A 25146-nucleotide genomic window follows, 5' to 3' on the forward strand; every position below is an offset into this window, starting at 1 on the left:
GTTACTGTGGCATGCTGTAGCATGTCTTATAGTCCGTGCCGTTTTCAGTGAATTCAGTTCTCGATTCTTACGTAGGTGTTCAATACCACGCAGCATTCCCGCTTCAGGCTTTTGAAAATGGGGATGAACAACACCATGGCAGTCCAGGAAAATGCTCACCATTACTTGACAATTTCCTAATGACAACATAACCTTAAACCACATTGACAAAGATGAAAATTTAATTGCGTTTTTCCTCTTAGGTCTTGCTTAGTTTATTAGAAAATCTTATAAACTAAAAAATAAAACTTTCTAAAAACTTAAAACTTCTTTCAAAAGATTTTCTTTTAAAACAGCATTTTTCGTATCCATCTTTCTTAGAAACATCAAGAAAAATGGGCGCGAAAAATAAACTGACAGCACTCTATTTGTATTCTGCTATGGACAATGTTTATTAAACAAAAAGAATCAATTGATTTTGAGGAACCCGAGATCAGGAACATGTTAGCATAAAAGCCTGACCACAGGGTCTTCTAAGGCCACTGAAAGCTATTGCATCCTGATGCCCATTCACAAGGGTGACAAAATAAAAATTATTACAGGGCCTTTTTCATCTAGTGAGGGGTAGTATTTTTCTCTTTGCATTTCTAATGATTAAAAGAGATGGACCTGCTGAGTGGCAATTTTGCTCATGTGTTTTTTTCGTAAGAAGTGAACTTATATATCAATGCGATCACCAATCCAAAATTTAATGTCAGCATAAATTTAATTTCAATTTAATGACAGTATCGAATAATTTAATGTCATGCATTCGGTGTCTTTGTCATGAAGACGATTTTGTTTTTGTGAATTATCCATTTCCTTCTAACATTCTTCCTTATAAATGCATTACGCATAGAAATTTTGCTAAATGGGAAAAAATAAAATTTTCGACGCTCTCTTTTCGTTTTCTACTGTAACTATACTATCTTTTTTTTTTTTTTTTTTTAACAGGAGTGAAATCTGGTTAGGCCCTTCACGTGTAGCACTGTTTATATAACCATCGTCCTCTCCACACCGTCTGGAAAAGACCTGAATTCGAATCCGTAGCCGAGTGGTCAAGCGTATGGGTGCATAAGTATACGTGCTTTCAGTGACTGTGGTTCAAGCCCGTGACCGCTAAGTACGGTGTTGTTTCTTATACTCTCTATATTTTGTGAACTCCTCTGACCGTATGGTTTCCCCAGAGCGTTGTGGGTAGCACAGTTGGTATACTTTCCATCTTCGCCACACCAGGTGGAAAAGATCCGAGTTCAAGTCCCATCAATAACGAATTTTTATGGCCCTTTTTCACAATGCGGCTGAGTTTGTTGGTCTCAGGCGAGGGTAGCATGGTTTTTCTCTCGGGAAAAGTTTGTTCAGCGAACAAAATCAACCATAGAACACAGTTTGCAGGCGAGATATACGGCTTAGTCGCTGATGCTCCTAAAACCCCACAGCAACAACAACAACAACAACAACAACAACAACAACATCGTCGCGAAATATAAGCAGAGAATTTATTTTTTATTCAAACGAGGAATTTTTATGGGCATTTTTCACAATATTGCTGGGTTAGTTCGTCTCATGCGGGAAGTCTGATTTTTCTCCCGGAACTCACCTCTGTTCTCCCCCACTCTTTGTGAAGAGGACGGCGATTCTACTAACTGCCCACGAGTTCAATGTTAAATGTAAAATGTACACATGAACTGCAATGAAATGAACTGCAACACAACTGCAATGAAAAATTAACGAAATTGTATTATTAATTTAACTACAGTACTTTCATTTTAGTCCAGAATTAATGGCGCCCCCGTAGCCAGGTGGGCAGGAGCAGCAGTGCGTAGCACACGCTTCTTGATTAGACTCGGGGTTCGAGCCCGTGACCACCAAATACGGAGGATGCGGAAAGGTCAGGGAATGACCACCGCATATCCCTGGAGCAATATGGCCTTAGTTACTAATGCTCCTAAAAACCAAACAACAACAACAACTAGAATTAATTATTTATTCCTCATAAGATTTTGGGTGACACCGGGATATTATAGCTAAAATCGAGGAAATCTTGTGAAAGTGGGGTGTTTTCACAAGATTGATGATCTAATGCAATTCGTGATATCATTCCTACGCGAGATGAGAAATACGAAATGTATGTGGGCTAATTTGGGCTATTTAATGTTTTATTCAATTGTTTTCCCAACGTTTAAACATTTTGGCTCCATGTGCATTTCCACGTGTTTTAATAAGAGATGTTAAACGAGTGAGCAAAGTTTTTCAATTGAATTGTACGTGAGCTTATAAATATTTATTAATTATTTATAAAGCCATGGGGAGAAAAAGAAAACATATTCATCTTGAAAACGAAGAAAGTGAACGTGATGTTGGATATATTGATAATTCAGAAGAGGTTGATAACATACCGAACAATTTTGACACCAATGGAAAGCAACAAAAAATCGTATCTTCCACGGATGACACGCAGGATGGAGAAGATTCAACTGCCATGGATAATGTTAAATTGTTGTTATCCAGTACACGGATTTTCGATGGTAATTTCTCCATTCTTTTCATTGGGCTTACAGAAAACAGTAGCATGTTATTTTTTTCCATCCTATGTAATTTAATTTTGTATATTGATTTTGCATACTTGTATGTAACAGTAGCATGTTATTTTTTTTCATCCTATGTAATTTAATTTTATATATTGATTTTGCATACTTGTATGTAACAGTAGCCGCTTCCTCTGCCTGCTCATCAGAAGGTACTGATGGGTAGGAAGGCGGGGGAAGTGGGTGATAGCTCCCTGCAGTGAAAAATTTAACTAGTTAAATGTCCCAAAATTTATTTATATTACAGTTTATTTATATATTCGGCGAAAATAAATAAATAAATAACTATATATATATATATATATATATATATATATATATATAACAAATAACAACATATTAATAAATGGAAAATAAAAAAAAGAAAAATACTTAAAAAAATATACAATTAAACCTGCTCATATACATTAATGCCATATATAGTATCATGTTTACATACTGCATAATGAATTCCAAAATTAAAATAATTTACAATGTTGTAGTGTCACAATATTGTGTCCAGACCTGGACTGGGCACACTATTTTGAAGTCATAGAGTTGAAGTCGCGGTTAAATAAGTTTTGCCAATATCATAACAAGCCAGTTTGGGATGCTAGAGAAATTTAGAATACGTTGTCGTTCCTCCTTATATAAAGACTGGCATATTTAGTGTAGGGTATAGATATTGTATGAGATAAAGCTAGACAATGATATTTGTGTGAAAATAGGGTAATGTTATGTTACGTTGTTTGTGTTTAGAGATTGGCATAGGAAGCAGCACAATAATAGTTGTTCGGGATCAGCCAGTAGATGAGGCTTTGAGGAGACTGTCTTGTGGTGCCACTTGGGAAAGCTGCCAAACATTAAATGTTTAAATGTTATAAACCTAGGAGTTGTCCCTGATGAACTGTTCACTCCACAGAAATGTTTGGAGATGTGCATAAAGCTTATTGTGTATACAGTATATCCAGAATATTTTTGAATTTGTCAGAATAGCTGTGGAGCTGTAATTGCACAATTCATTTTGTCTTAGTGATTTTAAAGACATCAGGAAAAATTCCAAGGATTGCTAGCAGGGACAACAAGATAGAAATTATAGTTTATGATTTTTTAGAAACAGTAAGAAACTTTATCAACTATTCAATTTATAAAATAGCTGGAAGCAAAGCAAGTTTCAAGGCTGTGCAGTAAAACTGCAACTCAGTATGCTACTACTGTGGTATTTTGAGGAATTATTATTACACTGAGTGAATAAAACTTGATCTTTGCAAACTCATGGAAAGAATACACTCAGAAAATTTTTCTTCTACTCATTTAGTTATATGCTTGATATTCTGCTCCTCCAGAACTGTATTGCCTTGAATGCCTACTTTGAAGTAAAGCCATATTGCCATATCTCAAAATTGCAACCCTTTGGCAATCTATGAAACACAGATTCAGCATAAAAGCCTGTTCTCAAAAGATTATTATCTATCTTAATTTGTGCTCTTCCTCAAAAGATCTTATAAAATCTGGGATAACTTGGATTGCAGGATTCCTGGAAGAGGCTGCATTTGGCTCTAGATTAGATACAAATGACACTTGTATTTTTAAGTTGTAAGATAACTTTTTTTTTAAATTTAGTTATTTTGTCAAATCTCTAGCCAGTGCTGCATATATTTTGTATCTAAAATGTTGCATGATATACAGTTTATTATTATTATTATTTTTTTTTTTTTTGTGTGTTTCATTTATTTGTTACGTATGACTTAGCCGAGTGGTCAGGTCCAGTACGAGAGTGTAGCACATGCATTCGAGTGGATCGTGGTTCAGGCCTGTGTGACTGCTAAATACAATTAATGGTTATATTCATTATTGAATTATATTATAAACTCCTCTGACTTAGTGGGCATTCCAAAGTATAAACAGAACATTATTCTGGATACTCCTAAGTAAATTGTATCTGGATTATTAATAAACAATGTTATTACAACAAATTTCCATATATGCATAAATTTCTATTCTCTGAATGGGATATGTTCAGGGAGATAATCATAGAAGCTACAAAGCTTTTTTATATCAACTAAGAGATATTGTTCAATCTTTAGACTTAAATGAATGTCAGATGAACTGTAGGACTCTCGGCAGAGAAGAAAGGTACATGGGATTATGATAAATTATCAGGAAAAACAGGTCTACAGTTAGGCATGAGATAGATTACAAGAAGCCTTTGGATAAGAATAATAAGAAAAGAAGAAAAAACTTTGTTTATGTTAACACTAGAAAGAAGGGGATGAACCATTGTTACATTGGATATGAATAGCATAACAGTTGTTCATCCAGTTTAGGTTACTGATAAACCAAATAAATATTTTACCTCTACATACATGCATGAAGAAGTTTTTAGGGTATTTCTGGTGTGTCAGTTAGAATTAGGTGTACTTCTGGTATACCATTTGTATATCCCAAAGGATTACAAATTTACCAGAAATACACCTAATTTTAACTTGGAGCTAAATGATTTTATAGATAATAAAGGAAAGTGGAAGAGAAATTGTTGAAGCTAAAAGCATATAAAGCATCTGGGGCTGATGGAAAGAAGCAGCAAGAAAGCTAAGTAAACCTTAGCCGTAATTATGTAAGTCGAAAACAATTTTGTGTTTTTATTAATTTATTATTGAAATGATTATTGGAAATGGAGGATGAATATACTATATGTGGGACCTGTTAATAAAAATATTTATTTCTTTGCATTGTTCTTCACAAAATTTCATATAACTCTGTTGACTGTATATTTAGGTTTAAAAAGATGGGGATGCTACAGTTCCACAGTGCCCTTTGTTTTTTTTTTCTTTTTTGTTAGTTGTTGGCACATCGGCTTCTGTGGCCATAATGCACCTCCAAAGTTTTTGCATTTTACTCTGATCCAAGCCTGAGGCAGGATTTGAATCCATGACCTTTGGGTTGTCAGGCAGGCACTTTACCCACCTGGCTAACCCGGTCGCCGCCCACAGTGCCTACCAATGAGCTGCCCCTGCTGCTCTTGAAACACTGATCCAACATATAACAGTGCTCATATTAACAGAACATTTGCTATACACATATTAGAAATGTTTATGGGTATCCACTGGACAAATTTCTTTCACAGTGAGAAATTCAATAACTGATTTCTGCTTTCTACTTAACCCTTGTGAAATAGCTATACTGAATGAGTGGTGTGGGGTGTGATGCATGGGCTTGGTTAAGCTTGCTCAAACCTTTGTTTAAAAAGTACTTTGCTAAGATAGTTGCTTTATGAGCAATTGGTCTTATTCAGTGAGCCCAGTGTTAATTGATTGGCAGAATACTGCAGTGTAGTGTAACGTTATCACGTGACTGATCACAACTCAATCTTTAAATGGGTGAGAGACTCAGACCTTTCATAAATATATCTTGCAGCTTTCTTGTATTGTATCACTTTGATTATGGGTTAAAAATTGAGAGGCATTACTTTTGTACCAGCTTACATATATTATGTGTATTTAACATTATATAATTTATTCAAGTTTAGTGAGTTTAAATGAGGTTTTTTCTGATGCCTTCTAGTTTATGTAAGATAATATTCCATTATTTTCATTTACACATAATATAAATTAGCTTTTCTGTTTAGTTTCAAATATTGTGCATGTACTAATTTTTTCTTTTTTTTTTTAGCACTGTCAGCTTTTGTTACTGCAGCAGAAAAATATGAATCAGGAAGTTCAGAAGATGATGTTATATCTGAATTTCTTTCCCATTCACAATCATGTTCTGAAATTTTAAGTTTTTTACTAGGAAAAACATATCCAACTCAGGTAATGAGTTTAAAATTCTACATTCCAAGTCAAACTTCTAATTTCAATCACTTATGATTAGTAGTTTTCCATTAAGATTGTATCACGTATAATGAAATTAGTTTTCCTGTTCAGTTAAGCATGTATACTTCTTATTTAATTGGTGGATAAGTTATGGTATGGATAAAAACCAAAGTACAGCTGATATTGGTATTACCAGAACATTGGTCTAATCCAAAATGAATGGATATTGTTTTTTTATAAAGTAATGGAAACATAAGCATATCGGTGTTAGCCAGTTAATGTTGACATTAATGGTCTAGCTACTGAATGTTTTTAAGTAATTTAGTAATTAAGTTCAGGATAGCAAATGCTTAGAAAGCAGTACTCACCTTGAATTAATCTGCAATGGCTTACTTAGGCAGCGTGGTTAATATTTAAGTTGAATTGTTAATATTTAGGTTAACAATTCAACCTAAATATTAACCACGCTGCCTAAGTAAGCCATCACAGATTAATTCAAGGTGAGTACCCCTTTCTAAGCCTTTGCTATCCTTTACTAGTCTATTAACGTGGTACTTGAAGATCTCTAAAACTTTTCATTGTAATTGAGTTCATTATACATAAAACTATACTGTTTTAACATCTAATGTGGACTATATGGATGAAACTGTTGATTGTTGAGTTTAAAAAAATGAACAAATATAAGACAAAAATATCTGCATGTTTAGGTTACATTAAAATGTCATTGTAGTTGACATAAAAATTCAATAACATTCTGCTAAAAACATTATCCAGGTGGACTGTTTCCATTACTTTATTGGTATTATCCACTCAACTTTGAAAACTTGAATGCTATGTATTTATTAATAGTTTTTTGATGATATGATATGGTAACTCACTGTTAGTATGGGGTTTTGGTAATGTTTAACTCTTAACCTGCCCTTATTGCATGGTCTCTTGGTTCTGTGTGTTAATATTTTACTGGTACTTTTTTTAGTGTTGATTGGATGGTTCTAATAGTAATTTATATATCACCCTCTCAGTCTTTTTTATATAAATTCAATTAGCATGTTGTTCTCTTTCATGATTAGCATATCTAAGAAATGTAATATTTTCCCCTCTTCTACTTCTTAATTTACATTAATTTTCTTGTATCTGTTGCATATAAATCCTTTAAATATATGTAGTTCTTATTCTCATGTCAAAAAAAAAGTGCAGCATGTTTTCAACATAAATACATTTTCATATCTGATTTTTGAGTAGAATAAGGTTTTTCAGACTCCTGAATGCACTCCATAGGAATCAAGTATATTGATCATGGTGTGTGCATGTTTTTAAATGTGGGGAACAAGGACATCTGAAGTATTGTAGATGTAATTTTGTCTAATCTACATCTAATGTAATATAGATTTAAACAATTTATGGCACTGATGTTTTCTGTTGGTGCCCTAATTAAGCATAAAAATATTCTTTTCAATGAATTTTCAAGAGATGTTTTGAGTGAGAGGGAGGAGTGGTTGTGTTCCCTGCCAAAATCCGCCTCCGTAGCCAGGTGGGCAGAAGCAGCAGTGCGTAGCACACGCTTCTTGATTAGACTGGGGTTCGAGCCCGTCACCACCAAATACGAAGGGTGCGGAAAGGTCAGGGAATGACCACCGCATATCCCCGGAGCAATATGGCCTTAGTTGCTAATGCTCCTAAAAACCAAATAACATAACATAACAACCCTGCCACAATCAAGGCTGAAAAGTATATTTTATGGATGTTCTTTGTTTTGTTGACTTGCATGGGTACATTCTTTGTGCCATTGTCATGCATGGTTTTTTTTGTTTAAGTTTTGATGAATGCTGCTCAGATTAGCTCGGATAAGCCATAATGAGAATGCTCTTTGGGAATATTTTTGAAATTGCAGTTTAATTCAAAAAGAAATGTAATGCACCAGCTGTGATTTTCATTATATCTAGAACCTTTCATTATTGAAAAGCAACCGTAAGCTTGGATTTTAGATGTACTAATTGTAGGAAGTGTAGTTCATTATTAGCTGGCAGTTATTCGATGGAGTGGAAAGATTTTTAAGTTGCATGTTGTATGAGATTTACTTCAGGGTAACTAAAATGCCCACCTTATCAAACTGGAAAAGTGAACGGTCATTTACTTAATTTCAATATCTACTTTTTTAAGTTAACATGTTCCTGCCTCAGTGCATATCAGCATAAAACAACTCTAGGAGTGTTGTGTGGCAATGCACAAATGCATTCAAAATGCACCCAAGCAGTGTGCCATAATGCATATGAGCAGGCATTTTTAAGTGGTCAACCAATGAGTGCTGTAAATATGAAGGCACATGAAATTAACCACTCAGTATTGGCACCCTGATTGATTGCTTTGCAGTAATGCTTGGTGTTTGTGCATATAGACTTGGCACACACTTTTGTTTTTTCTTGTATTGATGTTAGTTTACATATGTGAATAAACTTTTTACAAAATTTTAAAATTCATTCTGATTTACAGCTCAGCACAAAAGTAAGTGTTTGCTTTTAGCAATGAATTCCAAACTTTTAATTTTAAACCATTATGTACAACTTTTCGGAATGTTGATTTTTTTCAGCACTCTGAAAATTATGGCGCATTGAATGAGTTCTAGCATTTAGGTGACAGCAAAAGTGTTAAATCAGCAACCTGTATATTTGGTGGACTGGATTGTTTAGTTCAGATTGATTAAACTTCTAAACTTTTATCATTAAAGCTGAATATTTTTGCAGCTGGTTATTTGTTTACTCCACAAATTACACTTTTTTTTTTTTTTTTTTTTTTAAATTAAAAAAGTAATTATTTGGAGCATATGATCCCAAGCGAAAAAATTGGATTTGATACTTTTGTAAACTAGAAAAGAAGAAAAGTGGAAAACATAAGAATGGTTATCATTCATAGACCAAAGTTAATGCATATTGCCAACAATGTTACTGAAATAAAGAGACAGTTTAATGTGAGTTTCTGCTCTTTCAGAAGTGGTAATGGATTTAAATTACCCAAAGTTTTATATTTAATATTGCCTTATGGTTGGCCCTCTGATAATATTTGTGGGCAAAGTGCATTAATGGCAAGCCTCATGTCTTGTTACATATATTTTAATTTAACTTTCAAAGGCTGCTGATCAACATGATAGTATCCATTGGCCTCAGACAATGTCCATTGTCTTTAACACTAGCTATCAGCTCTGTTCCTTTCATACTTTGATAGTTTTATTTTATTTTACTTGTTTTAATGGTCAGTTCAAACTGCTTTTGTATTTTAGGAGCTTTGAGTGTAGGAAATCTCTTATACTTCCTGTATAAACACTGCTACAATCATTTTGTTTTTTTATCAAACTATTTCAATACCTGCATTGAAATGCAACCCTGTTCCTTTACTTAATTACTGCAGTGGGCCCATGTGGCATATTATTAGGGTTTAGCATTTGCATTGCTTTTCGTTACATTTTTAATTTGGAAGTTTTCCTTCCACAAACCACTTCTCTTTTCATTTAGATTCGATGTATTTCTTCACCCATTTCAACATGAAGCTGCTTGGGGAGGGAGTACACCTGCTATTTGACTTGTGGATAATGATGACATTTCTAAAGGGAGCAAAAGCAAAACCTGTCACTATCACTGGAGGGAATGTAACTTCCCCAGGATAGCAAGATGCAGACTATACTGCAGAGAAGTATTTCATTTTTTATGAAACTATTTCAATATCCACATTAAAATATAACCCTATTCCTTTATTTAATAATTTCATTTGAAATTTTAGATTCATACTATTTGTTGATGCAACAAAAACCTTTGATTTTGACTCAAACACAATAACAAATCAAACACAATAAAGTCTTAAAAAATAGTGTTTCAAAAACCTTTTTAGTACTGACACTAGTGTTTGTAAAATTGAGAAGCTTTCAAAAAATGCTGAATCTGTTGCACATTTGCTGATCAGTAAACTTATTGCATGCTTTTATATTGATTGCATTCTTATATTTTGACCTTTTATTATGGGATCTAATAATGAGTGTGATTGTATTTTTTGTATATGTGTAATTTATTATGTTTTCAAATGAATATAATGTATTTTACATTAACTGTCTAATTTGTTTATTTCAGACTGTTGTCGTTTTCAATGCGCTCAGGAAAATCTTCCACCGTATCAAAGATGATATGCAGTTATATGGATCTATTGGCATTAGTGTTGTGCAGCAATTGATAAAAACGCATATAAATATTATTTACTATATGATGCAGCCTGAGAGAAATTCAAATCATATTAAAAGTGTGATAAGTTTACTGAGTTCAATGACAACCCTAGGTATTGTAGCAACTCGAGAAATAATAACTTATTTCAATCCTAACCCAGAAATTCTTGCTCATGTTCTTAATCGAAGAAATATGAGGGTAAGTTTTAATAAAACTTGGTATGATATAAAATTGTTTATAGTTACCCCCGATGTTCTCAATATGAACTCAGAACTCAGGTAAGTTTTTTCAGGAGTGTGGGTTCAAACAGTGAATCATTTTATGATAACTTTTGTCATCTTTAAACAATGCCTCTATAGAAGTAGCGACTACATCCCGTGCCTCACATTTGGGAAGGTCTGAGGGTGGAATCCTGTCACTGGACTGCAGTAAAGTATTTCTTTTGATTGTGACAGAAACCTGTAAAGGTCTTTTCATGCAGTAGTCAAGTTAATTTGCCTTGGAAAAAGGTTTAGGATTTTTCTTGGAAGATCGGACTTTTTTTTTCTGTCATACTAAGCAGGCAAACTATCCATAGAATATGTGCAAATTTTGCAAACATGTCATACTGATGCTTCATGATCTTTAGTTGTTTTGATACTTATTCAAAACAACTGAACCCATATGTTTAAGCAACATCTCGTGATATATAATATTCGGTTTGACCCAGTGTCAGCTGAAATATTATACGATATCATGGAAAAAAGCAAGAATTGATTATAACTAAAATATTATTATATATTATGCTACCTGTTATTTATTTATTTTATTTTTTTGGAGGTGGAAAGGCAGAGTGAAAAATCACAATGTGGGATATAACAATAAAGAAAGGTCAAAACTTCATTGCATTGAAATGGGATTTATTCAGTTTGTCCTCATAAACAGAAGATACCAAGCGCAGTTTGGCTATGTGGTTTTTATATATTACAGCTATACATATAAATGTAAATTTTTATATACAGTAAACTCCAAGTTTACTTATATAAAAGGATTTGCTTTTGAGTATGGCAGCATATTTGCTTATATTACAGCATTTTATATTGTAAAAAAGAAATTGATTGGTCAAACAAATGATCAGAAACAATTTTTTTGACTGATTGTGGTCTTGGGATAACTTTATTGGACATTGGTATGCATTTCGTGAGGTCAGGCCCTTACACTTTAGCCAGGTGGGCAGAAGCAGCAGTGCGTAGCTTACACTTCTTGATTAGACCGGGATTCGAGCCCGTGACCACCAAACACAGAGGATGCGGAAAGGTCAGGGAATGAACACCGCATATTTCTTGGGGACAATATGGCCTTAGTTGCTAATGCTTCTAAAAACCAAAATAACAACAACAACCGCCCTTACACTTCCATAAAAAATACATAACTTGTTAACTGATGTGCTGGTACTTCAGCTGCAATAAAAATGGCTACAATGAAATTGGAAACTCTTTTGGCCATGGTGGCCATACTAAGTGTGGACAGAAATTTATTTTTATTAATTAAATTTATTATAATTGTAAAATTTATTTTAATTTGCTGTTAACATAATGAAACAGCAAAACAAGGCATAGCAAGGCATTTATACTGTATTGAATATAGACTGTATTTATAATAATAACAAAAACAAGTTAGTAATTTAAGCAGTGTGTTAAATTTCAGGCTTGATAGATTTTTATACCTTAAATTAATTGAATTTTTTTCTTTTTCTGCGTTTAATAGGAGAAAAGAGTAAATAACTAATGATTACTAATAATATATATAAGTAATTGAAATTAATAAATTAAACAGTCATAGTTAATTGTTTACAATTAACTATGACTGTTGACAACAATGTCAACAGTTTTGTAAAGCAGTTTTGATTATTTTTCTTTGTGGATTTTAATAATGTTTGAAATGCAACATGTATTTAACATTTCTGCTATGATTAATGTATTGAGCTAATAGTAATAATTCACAATTTGTATTTAGGAAACTGATTTAAAAAGGGCAGGGGGGAGGAAAAACAACAAGATTTACATGAAATGAGAATATTTAAATTCTGTACATCTGCCATATTGCTCATCCATTCTTCCAATCAGCAAATGACAACAAACATAATATCAATAATATTCTTAATGCTTCAGCTACAATATATGATATATGCCAATGAGCCAAAACATGACCAGCGATTCGTTATGCAAATCGAAGCAACTGCAGATGAACTAAGACGTGTGTGTGAGTTGGGACACGATATAAAAAACGCCTGATACTGAGCTCCGTTAATCAGTGTTACTTGTGTTCTTCAGATGGGAGAGGCAGCAGACTTAAGCCAGTTTGACAAAGGCCAAATTGTAATGGCCAGACAACTGGGTTAGGGCAAATCCAAAATGGCACTGCTGGTGGGATGCTCATGGTCAGCCGTGGTTAGTACCTACTGAAAGTGGTCTGAGGAGGGGGAACCCACGAACCACTGGTGAGGTGTTGGACGACTGCGGCTCATCGATGCTCGAGGTGAGCGAAGGCTCTCCCGGATGGTACGTGGCAACAGAAGGGCGATTGTGGTGCAACTCACTAGTAATTAGAATGCTGGTAACAGGAGTAATGTGTCACAACACACAGTACATCGAACCCTGCTGAAAATGGGGCTGTGTAGCCACAGGTTGCTCTCTGAGTACCCATGCTAACCACGGTTTACTGGCGACAGCACTTACAATGGGCACGCGAGCATTTAAACTGGACCTTGAGTGATTAGAAGAAGGTTGTTTGGTCCGATGAGTCACATTTCCTGTTGCACTGTGTGTATAGTCGGATACATGTGCATCTTTTACCTGTGGAAGTGATGATGCCTGGATGCGCCGTGGGATGAAAACAAGCTGGTGGCGACGGTGGTGTCATGCTTTGGATGATGTTCTGCTGGGATTCCCTGGGTCGAGTCATCCATGTGCCAGGCACTCTGACGTCTACCACCTACCTAAACCTGGTTATTGCTGACCAGGTACACCCTCTCATGGCAATGGTCTTCCCCTCTGGTGATGTTGTCTTTCAGCAGGATAATGTGCCACACCGCCCGGATTGTTCGAGACTGGTTCGTGGAACATGAGGAACATGCCCTGGCCTCCAAATTCCCCAGACATCAGTCCCATCGAGCATCTGTGGTTTGTGTTGGAACAGCAACTCCGATCTAGAGCGTCTCAGCCACAGACCTTACAGGGGTTAAAGGTTCTGCTGGTTACGTGTTGGTACCAGATACCACAAGGCACATTTAAAAATCTTGTAACGTCCAATGCCTCGCTGGGTATGAGCTGTTTTGGCTGCACGTGGAGGAACAACATCATATTAGGTAGGTGGTCATAATGTTTTGGCTCATCGGTGTATATATGGATAGCCTAAGTGATATGTGTTGAAAAAAAAAAAGAAAGAAATAATTGCTGGATTTCTGTTGTCCAATTTTAGTGAAATTTGGGATTGCTCAACAGATTTTTCGGTAACAGCCAAATATAAAATTTCATGAAAATCTGTCTACTGGGAGGCGAGTTATTATATGTGGAGTTGAGTTATTATATGTTTTGTGGGTAGCAAATAGATGGCCATTGCACAAAACAGAAGGAACTGGAAAGTTGCTGGAGAGGCAGCAACTTTCCAGTGGATTGAAAATGGCTGATGATGTGGAAAGACCGACAGATGGATAGACATGGTGAAGATACTTTATGCTTATATGGTAATGGACCCAAAAATGGAAACTGCTGTTTAAGGCATTCCACATGATGGTATAGTGGTTTTGCAACTTATCACTCATTTGAAGAGGTCTGGGTTCAAATCCCATTGGAGACCAGAGGAATTCTTAAAGCCCGTTTCAGTTGAAGTTATAGTTAGCCAATCTCAGCCAGAGGGGGTAGGATTCCCCCACAACTTAGTAAAGATTTTTCATCCTACATAATATGCAAATTGGCTTTTCAGCACATCAACTTGTACAAACATAACATATAATAATATGATCTTAGATGCACTATGTAATTAATAACAACAAAAATAGCTATATAAGGCCCAGACGACAAAAACAACAGAAAGCACAAAAAATATCATCTGTCGATTAAGTTCTTGTTTTGCAGATCTAACAAATTTTATACAGTAATATGTCTGTTGGAGTTATGTACTTTTTTTCATAATGACTGCCTGAAACTCTTATGGTATCCATATGCAGTTCTACTTTAAAATAATGGTTATGGATTTAGAAAAACTGCACTGGGAAGAAGTGTTTTTAAGTTGAGTATGCTTTCAATGACCCTCCTGCACTAGCGTTCACATTGTTGCTTAAGAATCACTGCTTTAAATTAAAAACAACACTGAATAACAAATCATATTATAGTTAGAGATGTTTTTGTGTATAAATAAATTAATGTGGACTTTTGTGCTTTGGAAATTAAAAAATGAAAAGAGCAGATTTAATGATAGAAATAGAGGAATATTATATTCTTTATAAAATTAGCATGGAAGGTGATATATGCAGGAATTTGAACCATATTTTCCATACAATAAGACATACATACACACTACCACATTTTAAAAAGCAAATTTTGGGGAGAAAAAATATTTTTATTGTATATATTTGAAACATGATTCACAAGTGTTTACTAAACAAAAGATTCAGTTTAGAATGAAGCTCTTATTTGTCACAGTATACCAAAATGTCCTGGAAACAAACTGTCAGTCTTTTATTTGTCATAGAACTCCAAAAACTTGTCATCTATTACCAATATTATTGTCTGAACATTTTCATTCTGGACATTACTGACTTCTTGGAAGATGGTAACTTCTCGTGTTCTATTCTCACACTTGTGAAATTGTTGGTTGCTTCATTTGTCCTGTTGCGTCAAATCATTATTTGATGTTTGCATCCAGTTGTCTGCTCCTCACACATGAATAATTTAAAGGGGTTGTTAATTCAGATGGCCAGCGACTGGTGGCTAAGACCAGGAATTACAGTTAACTTGCAGTGTTTAATTCAGCAACCTTCCTTTTTATTATCTCCATTACATGTGATATGAAATGGTCACACACAAAAAATGCTAGCTTTTTCACAAAGCCAGCTGGAAGTTTTGACCATACTTTTTCTAACCACTGGTAGATATAAAAGCAATACTGTATGTACCTAGTATACCTTTGAACCGTAAGATACTGGGGGATTTTTGGGCATAATTTTCCAAGAAATAAAAATACATCTTATGGTCTAGAAAATGTATTTAATGCTACACTGTTTTGAAGTTGAAGAAATATTTGAAGGCACTAATGAAAGTATGTGTACTTTTTGCTGGTTGAGACTACTGTGTTTCCTCTGTATCTTGTGCTTTTGAAGAGTATTGTACAAAATTTGTACTCTTTAAAGGTTCAAGATGCAGTAAAATAAAATAGCAGTGTTAAACATGCACAATGAATAGAATTGATTGACTAGAAGAATGTGCCCCTCTCTTTCATGGGCAAGGTTGGAAAACACTCTGTGTACCTAGTATACTGACAGCAACCACCTAAATGAACCAACAAAAGCAGGGATCAAGGCATGTCAGCTGCACCCTACAGAGGAATGACAGCCTCTAAACACATGTCAGTACTAGTTGATAAAGTGTGCCTCTTAACACATGTCAGTACTAGTTGATAAAGTGTGATATCATCACTTTGCTTAATGAAGGCTTGCAGTGGTCAAAATCGTGTTGTTTTTTGTTGCCACTTGTGTTGTTTAGTTACGACAGGCATGAAGGTGAGGTGCAATATTCTTCCTTATATTTTGAGGGTGCAGCTTTAAAACAGACTGGCTGCTAGATAGTTTTCTGAACTGAAATTATTTGGTAATGCTCTAGGAGGCATCTGAATCAACTAGATGGTTCCTATAGCATTACCAATCCCACTTACTTTCATTACATCTACTCTGCAAGCTATCCTGTGTAGAGCCTGAGGAGTGCATGGACAGGAGTTAGGGAGCATTGGTGAGGCTTTGCTTTATTTAGAAGTTAAGTATATCCTGATGTGTATGTGTGTGTGTAAAATCTCTAATAATTTTATGCAATGTGTTCTTTCTTGCCCCCCCACACCCCCCAACATTTATCTTGCCTACATCAGTACCTAATGGATAGTCATGCTATGGAACAAACATCTCTGCCAAAAGAATTAAGCTTCCCAAAAAGTTCATTTCAAGAAGATGTGGTCTCATTTTTACTTTCGGTGATGTCCATTTCCATCTACACTGGTATTCAAAGAAAGTGCATCACCCCTTAAAATTGTAATTGTCATTTGAATAACATAAGTATATGACAGTATTTCTTACAGATAAGATTTACATGCATAGGTGATGACGTAATATTGCATCAGCTGTTACTTTCGGCTATATAAGCACGCTCTGCAAGAGTTGCAGTCATTCCTTGCTTGTGTCAGGATGGCGAGTTACGTGCAGTTTATGCCACGAAGAAAAAGTGCTATTGTTGCTTTACGTGAGGAAGGTTGTTCTTCTCATATTGCTTATAGAGTGTCTTGTAATCAGTCAACAGTGAGTAGATTTCTTTCCAAACTCAAGAATACTGGTTCTGCTGATAGGAAAAAAGGAACTGGATGCAATCAAGTCTCTACGCCAAAACAGGACTGCGTTTTGAAGCGCTTATGCCTTAAAAACTGTAAAGTTTTTTGTCTGAGCTGAAAAGAGAATGGAAAGAACATACAGGAGTGGTAGCAAGTGCAGTAACAAATAATGGACTTGTAGCACGTCGTCCTAAGAAGAAGCCCCTCCTCACACAAAAAATGAAAAAGTCCCGATTAATTTGTTGTAAGGAGCATGTCAAATGGACCTCCGTCCATTATCTTCTCATCTGAGTTATTTTCTCAGATGAGAAGAAATTCAATCTACATGGCTCTTATAGAAGACAAACAATTTGCTTTAGACACGGTGAAGAATGCCATCCAGAATGTATGGTGTATACAGTGAAATTCCCTACCAGCCAAATGATATGGGGGTGCATTTTGTATCACGGAGTAGGTCACCTTCAGTTTATAAAAGGTTCCGTAAATGCCAACAGATACCTGGCTATATTGGAAGGCAAATTGCTGCCAACCATTAGAGCCCATTTTAACCTGCCAAGTAACTGCATCTTTCAGGATGACTCTGCTCCTTGTCATCGGGTGAAAAGTGTGTGTAGGCACTTCTGTAGTTACTTTAGCTTCATTTCTGCATTAGACATTTGTTATAGCTGAAAAAATGATTGGAAGAATGGTCCATTACAGCTGTTAGAAGACATTTGTCCATTACAGCTGTTAGCTGGCTAGGAAACAGCCCAGACCTGAATCCTATAGAGAACTGTTGGCATCGTGTGGAATCTGCAGTTGCTAGAAAGAAATCAAGGACCCTTTGTGAATTTCAGGAAGCCATAATTCGTGTTTGGAACCACGAACTGTCAGTTGATTATCTTCAGAAATTGATCTTGCCAATGCTCAACGGTGTGCTGCTGTCATTAGGGCCAGATGCGGTTCAACTACATATTAGGTTGCACCTGGTGAACTTTTCTGAGGGCTTCTGATAACATTTCAGATATAATTGTCGTGTTTACCAAAACTGTTGTATAAAGGTTGCAAAGCTCATTTTGGAATATTTTGAGAGCACCTGTCAAATATTACTTAGCTTTGCCTTAACTATTAATAAATATCTTTTGTTTATATTTCTATTCATGATGCTAGTCATTAATGTAACATACCATTGTGAAAATGGGTTAGAAATGTGAAATTCCTAGGTGATGCACTTTTTTTGAACACCAGTTTATATCCTAAATCCCACATACCTATTCTAACAGCATCTCAACTATCAGTTTCCTCTGCTACCACTCATCCAATTTGTCCTAAGCACTTGTTCTACTTCTTTCACTTTAAAGGTGTTGCTTGTGCATATGTCTGCTCTGATATTTAATGTCAGAGACATTTTAATTTGAAATTTCCTCCTTTTGATCTTCCTTATCTCAAAATATTTTTTCTTTCTTTCTATCGTGTTCATTTGCTCTCTCCGAATTCTTGACACATCACCTGTCTTGACTTGTCTTCTGTGATGGGTTCACTGAGTTTGAATTCCATTGGAGACAGGAGAAATTCTTAAAGGCATCTCAGTGAGAGATGTAGTTTAATTGATCTTAGGTGTGGGGAGTAGGCTTTCCCCTCGTGGGTCATTTGGATTACATTTCAGCACACATAACATGCATATTAGCCAGTGAACACACATTTGTAGAGACACAACATACAAAAAAACCATATGAACTATATTACTATTGGAACTAATGTACTACAGACTGAATAGCTAATACAGTAATACCCCGAAGTTACGCGATAGGTGGGTCCGACGAAAATCGCGTAAGTCGGGGTACAACTTTGCATATAAATACATATAAATTTTGCTTAATTGGGACCAAGGACTAACAAAAACACTAGTTTAGAAGAAAAATATTAATAAAATTGCAGTTCTTTATACATATTAATACAAAATATGTATTAAAAAAACAAATGACTTACGTTAAAAAGTTATTTCGATGTCGATGGCTTCATAAAATCTAACAAATTCGTCTGACGACACAGCGCGTTCTTTTTTTCACGCAGAATTTCTTAGTAGCAAGGTAATAATTTTTTTATTCCTTGCTTTGTAGCTATAACGCGTTCTTCGTTGGAGTCTATGTTTTCTAAAATTTTTAAGCCCTTTACAATTGAGCCCTTTTCAATTTTCAACCTGTCAAGTTTGCAATTGTCATGTGCTTTTCGCCGTTGCTTCATTTAGGCCTGTCATATCACATGGTCTTTCATTTCGCTCAAAGCGTTTCACAATTTCATATTTTTTCTCTATCGACAGAGGCGGACTGGCCATAAGCCTTACCGGGGAAACCCCGGTGGGCCAGTGTGATTTTGGCCATAAACCATAGTGTGAGGCCACTATAAATTTTCCCGGGTAAGAATTTTTGATCCAGTCCGCCTCTGTTTATCGATAATTGCTTTTCTTTTTCTCTCTGAATCTGCAGTGTCTTCACCAGGACGCTTCCTTTTCACACCTTTTAATTAAGTATTTTACTCATTTTTAAGGAATAAAGCACAATTACAAAACGAGGAGGCACGCTTGATACGCATAAACAAAGCTGCGCGCATGTAGCAACTGAATAAACAACACCATAAAGGCAGAGATACACTATCAACACCTCACATTTCTAGGGGTTACTACCATAAAACAATAAAAATCCAGTTGCGTTTCTGCTAGTGAAATCTGTTATAAACTGGTAGTAAACTCGATCTAATTGCATTTGCGATTATACCGATAGCTGGAATTGTGTTGGTTTTTACGTTATTATGGTGAAATGTGTTTCCCCTTCACTGATATAAAAAACAGAAAAGCAGCAAAGTTGAATTTTGTTCATCTTTCGCTCTCAATCTCCGCCGTCGCACCGTATATCGATAACATATGAAAAACGACCTTGAAGATAGTGGGCGGCAGCGTTGCCAAACGAAAAAATCAAGAACCGCGTAACTCCGAGTTCGCGTAAGTCGGGGTAGCATAAGTCGGGGTATTACTGTACAGCAAAAATTTTCGAAAACAACATCCTTATCCTGGGGCTGAACTGAAGTCAGAGAACTTCATTTTAACTAAACAGAATCATTTTGGCCAACTTTGTGATAAACACGAAATTAGAATTTCAAAATTATAAAATAGCTAATACTATTTGGACATTTTTTTAAATTATAAAGTGTTTTTGTGGCTGGCAGGATTTAAACTGCCTAGTTAATGCAGATCTTAATGCTCATAGCAGAATATACTTTGCCTTAACCAAACCATGAATTTCTTTAGTATTGCATTATTTTCAAACAAATGGCATCAACCTTATACCAGGGGTTCTCAAACTTTGCTATACCATGACCCTCTAAAATAGTAAATAAATTTGTGCAATCTGCACCCCCTCCCATAAATAAAACTGATTTCATTTGAGCAAGAGTTCGACAAGAAATATATGCAACACTTACTTCTAACAATTAAATTTTAATCTGTATATCAAAACAATAAAAAAAAAAAAGTAACAACTTATAAAATAAAAAATTTGCATTGGAAATAAACATAGAACAATCACATTTTTGAGACAAACAAAATGCATTTTATATGATAATTAAACATAAAACAAACAATATATAATTTCTGTTGTAGATGCATCAACCAACAAGTTAACTAATATTCCGGTTTTGGTTTTGACAATGTACTGTTTACATGATGCTGAAACCAAAGCGATCACATTGGAGGAAGGCAAAAATAGTAAACAGTCATGTGGTACTTGACAGGTTCTTTGCATGTATAGTTTAAACAATAATTGTTCACTTCCAAAACTGCTCAAATAAAAATTTGACTATATTGAAGGCACTACAAGTTTCAGCCATTAATATCGAACCAACAATTAGTATGCAGCAGTTATTTTCAAGAGGGATATGCAGGTCCCTTGTAAATGCTTCAAGGTTAATATTTATGATTGGCTGTTCCTCCTTTAGTGTGTTGGGTAGGTGTATTCAATTCATTCTGACAATTGAAACAACCATCTAATTATGGATTTATTTACAGTTTTTTTAAATCATATATAGGATCCACAAGATGTGAGGACTACTTTTCTTCATTTTGTTGCTTCCTTACTTGTTCGTGGAGATGATGTTGCAGTTCGTGAGCTTATCAATAAAAAAGGTAACTTACATCTTTGAGGACTGCTCAAGGAAGGTTTGCACTATTATTCTTATTGTTTAACTGAAGATAAACAAAATTTTGTGTCATGTAAAAGCATAACATAGTATATACTAAATTATTTGTGAAATGGTTTATGCTCTATCTCTGATCAAATCTAATTAGTTTGTTAAATGTTGGAGAATTAAAATTTAAAAGTCAGCACCCTGATTTCCTTTTGGGAACTATTATCAAGCCTTTATAGCTAACAGATCTCTCAATCAAACTTCCTCGACTAACCTCAAAATGGAGATTAGTCAAGGAAGATGGGTTAACAAGAAAGGTTAGCCAAGGAGGTTAGAACAGGAAAGGTTGGTCAAGGATGTTAAAATAAGAAAGGTTCCTCATTTTTAGATTAGTCGGGAACAAGGAAGGGTTAGCTAGAAAAACTGTTGGTTGTAAAGCTGTTGGTTTTTTTTCTCAAAGAGGAATAGACAGTTGCCTGCAAGTTAATTAAGCATATAAATATACTGGATTTGACTTTTAATTTTTTTATTTAAATTCCTTACAGTAAACTAATTCATTTTTATCACAAATGTGTTGTAAATGCTTTTCATTTCACAAATAATTTGAATGAAATTTGTGAACTAAAGATGTGAAACCATATAGTGTTCTCACATTACACAAAAAATCTAATGAATTAATGTCTTATTCACAATGATGGTTATTTACATTCCATAAGTAACCTTGAAGTCAAAGTGATCCATTCTGCTAGAAAAATAATGGCAGTAGTTTTCTTTGATCATTTAGGGATCTTGTACATGCACAGCCATTGTTCTACATTAGTAACAGGCAACATGTTTGTTTTGACTACTCTTGATCATGTGAGAAAAGAGCCTAAAGATTTTCTTAGAATGGTTAAAATCTGTACTATGATAGTGAACACCCTTGTTCCTAAAAAATTAGGATGGAATTTGATGCGGATATAATTTTTCTAAAATTGCTATAAAGTCAACAGAAGAAATTGTGGAGAATTTTTCCAAGAATGGATTGATGGATCATATACTAGGATGAAAGTTTTACCTGTAGAAATTATTTCGATGTAGATCATCTCCATATTTATAAACATATGACTAAATTTTAATATTAAAGTTATCATTAGTGCTTCTTGAACAGTCTTCATGTTATAGAATGCTTTTATTTTTATTTTTAAGAATATTTTGAATATCAAGAATAACACACATTGACATATTTTTCTCCATTAATATGATGTTTTACACTATTATTTTTAGTTTCATAAGATATTTTACTAGATGAAACTTAAATTGGTGTGGGAGATTTAGAACCATTTATGAATATATGCAACATATTCCTCAATAGTGAGGAATGATATATGACTTGCTCCTTATAACTCAATTGCCTATTGAGATGCTGCTACCAACTACAGCAACAAAGGCTGTCTAAGCAGCTACTGATAAGACAGCCTTTGACAGCCTGTCTAAGCAGCTACTGATATTTATTTGCTGTGTGCTAACATATGCTGAATTTGTGAACTGGTAATGTACCAAGTATGGGAACAAACATAATTGGTTGGTTTAAAAGGCATGTGATTATCATTGTCAGGAGGGCAGGTGTGTCTCGTGCCAAAACAGCACAATTTTGGTGGAATATATCTGTGCTGGTATTGAGAGAGTAAATGTAGATTGACAAACAGAACAAAACAGCCAGCCATTGCAGAAAATGGAGAGCGGATGTATTGGTTGAGAGACATCTAGAATAGTTAGTGTAGGTCAGGGGTGGCCAGCGAGTCAATCGTGCCTTTAATTTCGGTCGATCATGACGAATTTTAAATATATATAAAAAAATAGATTAGTCAAAATCTAAATGTTATTAATTACAAATCTGTTGAACCACATGACTACTTATTTTGCCATGCAGCTGCTACACTTGTCTTGTGAAAATTCACGCAGTTACGTTGTGGAGAGCATAGTGTATGTGTCGAATAGTGGATGACTCTACAGACGTCAGTGATACAGCTCGGTTGCTCACTTTTATTCGTATGGCTTTCAGTGATTCTGCCAGTAGAGAAGAAATGCTGGATATGGTTTTGTCAAAAGAAAGAACTAGATATATTTAACGCATTAAAAGATTTTATTGAAAAAATTAAATTACCACTATTTAAGCTTGTATCAATAACAACAGGTGGAGCTAAAGCAATGACAGAGCATCTTAATGGATTCATTGCATTGTGCCAAAAGGATGATGAATTCCCAGATATTTTTGAGTTACCACTGTATCATCCACCAACAAGTGTTAGCCATCAAAAGATAAATACTAAAAGTGTTATGGACATATTTTTCAAAATTGTGAATTCCATTGGAAGACAATCTCTTCAAAGGAGACTTTTCAAAATGCAACTTGATGAAAATGAACCAGATCTGATATTACACACAGATGGGAGGTGGCTGAGTCGGAGTAAGTTTCTACGGAGATTTCGAAATTTGCTGAATGAAATTAAACAATTTGTTGATCAAAGGGGAGATGCTTATCAACAGCTACAAGATACGGAGTGGTTGTGTGATCTGGCTTTTTTGGCAGATTTTACCAGTAAATTAAGTGATCTGAATTTGGAATTACAAGGAAAAAAGAAAAATGTGGGTGACATGATTAGTAGTATTTCTGCATATAAATATCAGTTTTTGGCAATGGCTAAGGATCTCAAAGAAAAAAAATTCAACCATTTTGCAAATATGCAAGATCATTTGCAAAAAATATCCTGATTTTGAATTTAATAGACAGAAATATGTTTCTGAAATTGAGAAAGTTGTGGATGATTTTGAAACCAGATTTTAAAATAAATGAAGACATTGTTCAATATATTTATTATCCATTTAATGTCGACTTAGATAAGAAACAAATTGCAGAAAAAATCGCTGTGATTTTTCACCTGGGGAAAATATTACTTGAAAACGAAATTATTAAATTTTGAAACAATAACTTCCTAAAAGCCAGATCATCAGAAAAAGATTTTTGGAAATATGTTTGTCAAGAAAAGTACTCAAATGTAAAAAAATGAAGTGAACTTTTAAATTCCTGTTTTGGTTCCACAGTATATCTCCAATTTTGAAATCTTGGCAGATGATATGAAGACACAAACTTCACATAAATTAAAAATTTAAATACGTCTGAATTTAAAAAAAGAATTCTGAATTGTATTTAATTCTAAATTTATAAACAACATTTTTCAGAATGTGTTGATTAACTTTTTTAACCATGCAATGTAATTCTTGAGATGGTAGATCGTGGCACATTTTGAAGAAAAAAAGTAGATTGCATCACAAAGTAAGTTGGCCACCCCTGGTGTAAGTTATTAGGCCAGCAAAAACACACCAAAATACAATGCTAAAAGGTGCTAAAAGGAATAAAATTACCGGAAGACGTGCAAGAGTGGTGGAAGTTAAATAGTTGTATCATAAGGAAAGTTGGAGAAGAGTTGTCGGGAAAAACATCAGGAAAAGGAGCGCTGGAGGGAAAGGAGGCCTGGTGGTGGAATGATGAAGGGTATTGTAAAGTATCCACTGGTTGGATACATTACTTAATAGCTAACATCATCTGAGTCTTCACCTTTCCCCCCACCCCTGGCTACACTGACAGTCTGAATTTGCAATAGCATTAGGAACAGTGTGATTGGATATTTGTGCTAGTCAACTGAATTGTTTCCTTTTGCATCATCAGTGTAACTAACAATAGACACTATGGCAAAAGCAACATGGGACAAGGGCCAGATGTGTATGCATGGTGTTGATAGTGCAGGGTGGTGGTGGTGGTAGTAGTACCAT

General features: G+C 34.8%; 1 protein-coding gene across 1 annotated transcript in view; it reads left to right on the forward strand.

Moving 5' to 3' along the window:
• Positions 1 to 2323: 2323 nt before the first annotated feature.
• Positions 2324 to 25146, forward strand: part of LOC150081467 (nucleolar pre-ribosomal-associated protein 1) — a 190655-nt gene continuing 167832 nt past the window's right edge. Inside the window, exons 1-4 of the mRNA XM_090380212.1 lie at positions 2324 to 2546; positions 6258 to 6397; positions 10516 to 10803; positions 21235 to 21331. Of these exons, the coding sequence (XP_090236338.1) occupies positions 2324 to 2546; positions 6258 to 6397; positions 10516 to 10803; positions 21235 to 21331 (748 nt within the window). The remainder of the gene's footprint in view (positions 2547 to 6257; positions 6398 to 10515; positions 10804 to 21234; positions 21332 to 25146) is intronic.

The sequence above is a fragment of the Mastigoproctus giganteus genome, chromosome 8, assembly GCF_048544385.1.
Source record: "Mastigoproctus giganteus isolate SK-2022 chromosome 8, ASM4854438v1, whole genome shotgun sequence".
NCBI classification, from domain to species: Eukaryota; Metazoa; Arthropoda; class Arachnida; order Uropygi; family Thelyphonidae; genus Mastigoproctus; species Mastigoproctus giganteus.